Source organism: Pyxicephalus adspersus, chromosome 3 (genome assembly GCF_032062135.1).
Source record: "Pyxicephalus adspersus chromosome 3, UCB_Pads_2.0, whole genome shotgun sequence".
In the NCBI taxonomy this organism is placed as follows: domain Eukaryota; kingdom Metazoa; phylum Chordata; class Amphibia; order Anura; family Pyxicephalidae; genus Pyxicephalus; species Pyxicephalus adspersus.
This window is the reverse complement of record NC_092860.1, coordinates 10,170,550-10,175,111: the sequence shown is the minus strand read 5'-3', so window position 1 is coordinate 10,175,111 and position 4,562 is coordinate 10,170,550. Positions and strand designations below refer to the sequence as shown.

The 4,562-nt window shown below is 42.3% G+C and overlaps 1 protein-coding gene across 1 annotated transcript; it reads right to left on the bottom strand.

Moving 5' to 3' along the window:
- Positions 1-222: 222 nt before the first annotated feature.
- Positions 223-4,203, bottom strand: LOC140325611 (E3 ubiquitin-protein ligase TRIM11-like). Its single transcript, XM_072403541.1, has one exon. It carries the CDS (start codon positions 3,980-3,982, stop codon positions 2,462-2,464), a length of 1,521 nt encoding a protein of 506 aa, XP_072259642.1. The 5' UTR covers positions 3,983-4,203; the 3' UTR covers positions 223-2,461.
- Positions 4,204-4,562: the final 359 nt, after the last annotated feature.

Below are 4,562 nucleotides of genomic sequence, written 5' to 3'. Positions count from 1 at the left end.
CGGGTTGTGTTTCTGGACGTAACCCACCCACTCTCCCTTCGCAGGCCCAGATCTGCAATGGGAGAGTGGACGGGTTCTGGCATTGTGATATCACTATGGGGGAAGTTTACATAAAGCAGCAGGGGTATGTTCTGTCCTAGGACTATTACCACTGCCAGGAGTGGAGCATGAAATCTCCAAACAGGAAGGGAGAGATCTACCCAGTGGGGACCAAAACCACCTACCTGTATTAAGTAGAATTGGATAGGCATAGAGCTGGCTTAAGCTTTAATGACAGCAAAGTATTTTCAGAACGGAAGGGCATGATGATGGGGAAGATTTACAATAGATTGTTCACATGGTGACAACTTTTAAGAAAATCAGATTTTTTTTTTTTATCCACTTCAATACATATTAATAGGTAAATGGAGAGCTGACAAGTTTTCTTTTTTTAATGTGTTTATTGGCAGAACAACTGCTTTTATAAGGTTTACACAAGGACTTATAGGGTATATAAGTATATCACATTGATAGAACTAAATAACACAAATCTTTTCCACAAAGATAACAAAAAGTAAGTGGATATGATGTTCTGGGGACACCATAATGCTATGGTCACCACCTTGCTGGTGTTTTCTACTTGTTTTTCTACTTAGCATGTTTGGAGATTGGACTCCTGAGATGAGGGGCGGTCACGATATTCCTTCAGATTCAAACACAGTATGGGGTCCACAGTGCCATATTTTAAAGTGCACTTACCAGCCATTTGCCTTAGGATTTATAGAGCAGCAAACCTGGGGAAGTTCTTTGTTGAGCAAATGTGAAAAATGCCCCTAAATCTTAGAAAAAAAATACAAGCAGATCTGTCGGAGTACCAATGTTGACATTTTTTAAACCCTTAACTTTGAGAAATTAGAAACCGTCAACATTATAAGAGCTGCTCTTTCATTGGTACCACAATTCAAAAGAACCTAAAACAACAAGGATGGTACTAACAACCTAAATCTCAACATATATTGGTGAATCAAGCCCATTAGATGTTTATTTAAGTTCTTCCAGTTTTGCTTTGTTTTAGTTCTGGTATGTAAATAGTGACTTTCTCAATGTCATGCAGATGCCCCATCCACAAATGTAAATATTTCTGCCACTTGATTGGTCGAATGGCCTCCATGCATGGTATTGTGATTGGAGAAAAGTCTGAATATTCTCCACTTCTGTACTGGGGAAATTAAAGGGCAAGCTACAGGTAGAAAGACCTTGGAATAAAGAAATTTCCAACATTTAAAGTGCTCACAGGGCCATTTATAATAGAAAAACAATTTTGTAAAAGTCCAGCTTGCTAGTGTCGTATGTATTTAACTCTTCTTGATAAGATCAATAGCTGCTCCCTCACCACCACCATACACAATGGTTCCTCCTACCAGCTTGTATGTTTTGTAGTGTTGTACTGTCCTAGCAGAAAGAATCACTGCTTGCATGTGATGGAGGGGGAACAGAAATTTACATACTCAACAGTATGAAATACCTACTAAGATATGGGCCACCAGAAAGAGAATGGACAACATTTACAGGGCTGGCTTTCTTCAAATGATGATGGGCCCATGTTAACCAAGCTCATGGCTCCATAACTACAAATTTCAAGGGTAGGAAGATCAGAAACATCAGCTTTTATTGCCATCTGAGGTTACCCCTAATTGTCCCCTAAGTGTCAGGAAGTGAAGAAAATCACTCCAACATTAAAACAATTATCATCTGACAGTATTTTCTACCCTTCCAAAGCTGAACACAAAATTGCTTCTGGGCCTCTACAGTACAGCAGATCTTTACAGAAACGTTTAGTCCAAAATATGGTGAACTCAATCTCCAACAAGACAAAGCAACAGCAACTTTAATAGAACTCCAACCTGTTATACCAGAATGTACTCCACAGTCCACCAAATCAATATACCCAATAACTGATTGTAATGAACCCTTGAAATACACCAAACCCAACATGCAAGGGCTCAGAGGAGGTGGTCATAGAAAGTGTCTCATGAGGTCTACCAGCTCATAGAACGATAGATGGCCAGACTGGTAATCCAGAAATGGCTGGAGGGTCTGTAAGATTTACCGTTATTTTAACAGAACACCTTGGTGGATTAGGCTTAAGGAATGGTATTGCGGAATGTACAGGGGAGCTACCATTTTTTTCCGTAAAAACAGAACCAAGGAGGAAAGGGACCATAGGGTTACTTCTGAAAGAAGTCTAGTTGTATTCCACTTACCAGTGGGCCATATCTTCAAACTGCTCCCGGGCCTCTGCTAACATTGAACCATTCACAGTAGGATGAATACATGCTTCCCCCACTGCACACAGTGGTTCTTCCTGCCTTTAGGTCCTGTAGGATTCACCAGGAAGGACCATCACTTGCATGGAATACCTACAGTAGCCAGGAGAGCAGCAGGATATCAAGATATGGGTGCCATAAAGGGGACAATAACTCTATTTACTAATTGTAATGGACCCTTGAAAGACAGCAAGCACAGCATGAAGGGGCTTCGTAAAGATTGCCCTAAAGGTGTGCAAATGTCTTATAGAGTCTCCAACTTCATAGAAGGAGAGTTGGCCGGCTTCATAATCCAGATAAATACGGAATTTATGGCTGTAGGGCCTGCAAGGTAAATCAGTATATTTACAGTTATGCATCAAGTTATAATTATCCTTGAACCTTCGCAAGCACCAGGAGTCATCTTCCTGTCCAATCATACTGATACGGTTTTTCCTGTTGACACTGGGGTAACACATGCCGACTCTCCAGCTATCCGACTGACTGGTGTCCACCTCCCAGTAATGGCGCCAGGTGGAGAAGCTGCTGCAACTTAGAACCCCACTTTGCTGAAACCTCTCTGGTGTTTCTGGGTAACCGTGTTCCATCTCTGATCTGAAGGTACTTTTTAAGTCATCGGATATCCAGAGATTACTGGCCGCAGTGTGTACATCCAGTAATACGTCTGCAGGTTTTTGTATCGACATCTTTGAAATCGATACCAAGTCAGATAATTTGCATAATGCATTTAAGATCAGATCCTTCCGCAGATCTGGAAATTCAGGGTCATTGGGCAAAGCCTCCCCAACATCACCCAAGTCTTTGTCTAGTTCCTGGTCTTGTAAGACAGTTAGTGGGTCACCCAGGTCACGCAAGCTCTCCAAATGAGAAATCTTCTGGGACAGTTTGTTCTTGTTTGTGGTTAACTGTTGGATCACATCAGAAGTAGACTGGAAACATTGCACTTCCCACCTGGACACCTCACCAAAGACCATCTTCTCCAGATCTTCCAACTGCTTCTTGATGTTATCAAGCTTGTCTGTGGCTCTTTGTGTTACATTGGCAGCTATTTCTCGAGCTTTTGTGCTGCATTCCTGCAGATTTTGGACTTTCTTTGCAATCTTTTCTTGTTTGCAAGTCAACTTTTCAAGCAAGGGCTTCAGTTTCTTCTGGGAGGCCTCCTCCAGTGACTCTGCCAGATGTTCTCTGTGTTCACCATCTAGCCTGCAGGATGAACAGACACAGACTAAGTCCTCCATGCAATAATATTCCATAACCTTTCCATGGACAGGGCACCTTCTTTTCCCAAGCTCAGTCGTGGGTGGAAGTAAAACGTGCTCCACAGTCTTGTTGTGTTTCCTCAGGTGGTCAGCACACATGGAGGTCTCACATTGCTGACAAGACCTCTCAGCCGAAACAGGGTAGTCACAGTAGGTACAGAGGATGGTGGTCTCCTTCTGATGATCATTATGGAATCTCTCTGCTATTCTACTGAGGGTGATGTTTTTATTAGGTTCCAGTCCTGATTTAAATTTCTTTCTGCATTCTGGACAGGAGTAGAATCCGGATTGTTCACAAAGCAAAGGCCGGATACAGGCTAAGCAGAAGTTATGTCCACATTTCAAAGTCACAGGATCTCTATACACCTCCAGGCAGATGGAACAGTTCAGGTCCTGTCTCAGGTCTGCAGCCTCCATGCTAAAAGGATCAGGAAATGAAAGTAAAAATAAATTGACATCTGCTAAACCAGGAACACAGTGTAAATGCAAAGTGATTCAGCTGGTTTTCATTCAGGGAAGTAAACTCCTCCTGCACAAGTTTAAGGGGGTTTCCGTTGATTGAGTTATGGAAATTCCATCCATGTAACTCCCCTGAGATGGGCAAAGAGGAGACTGGCAGAACCAGGATCTAAAAGAAAAAAAAATGCTACTGGGGGAGGGGGATTAAATATCAATTTCAATGAGGATCAGTACGGGGGGGTTGCTGACAATTTTTCAATTGGCAATTATTATTGTGGTCACTTCTGATGCCAGGGCTGGGGGCTGTTATTGCACTAACCAATACCAATGCAGGTAGGTTAAATTTCAGTCACTGACACCAATGCTGGAGGTATTTGTCACCATCACAGGGAGCAGCGCTGGGGGCAATTATTTCACCACCAATACAACACCAATATTATTAATTACTGTGTCCCCACTGGGGAGATTCACTCTCCCTACATGCCTTCTGATCTTTATCACAACTTTTAGATAGAATAAATGAGCAGAGAGAGATGAG

Excerpts from the sequence above, each read along its gene's own strand:
- LOC140325611 (XM_072403541.1), bottom strand. The coding sequence starts at position 3,982 with ATGGAGGCTGCAGACCTGAGACAGGACCTGAACTGTTCCATCTGCCTG.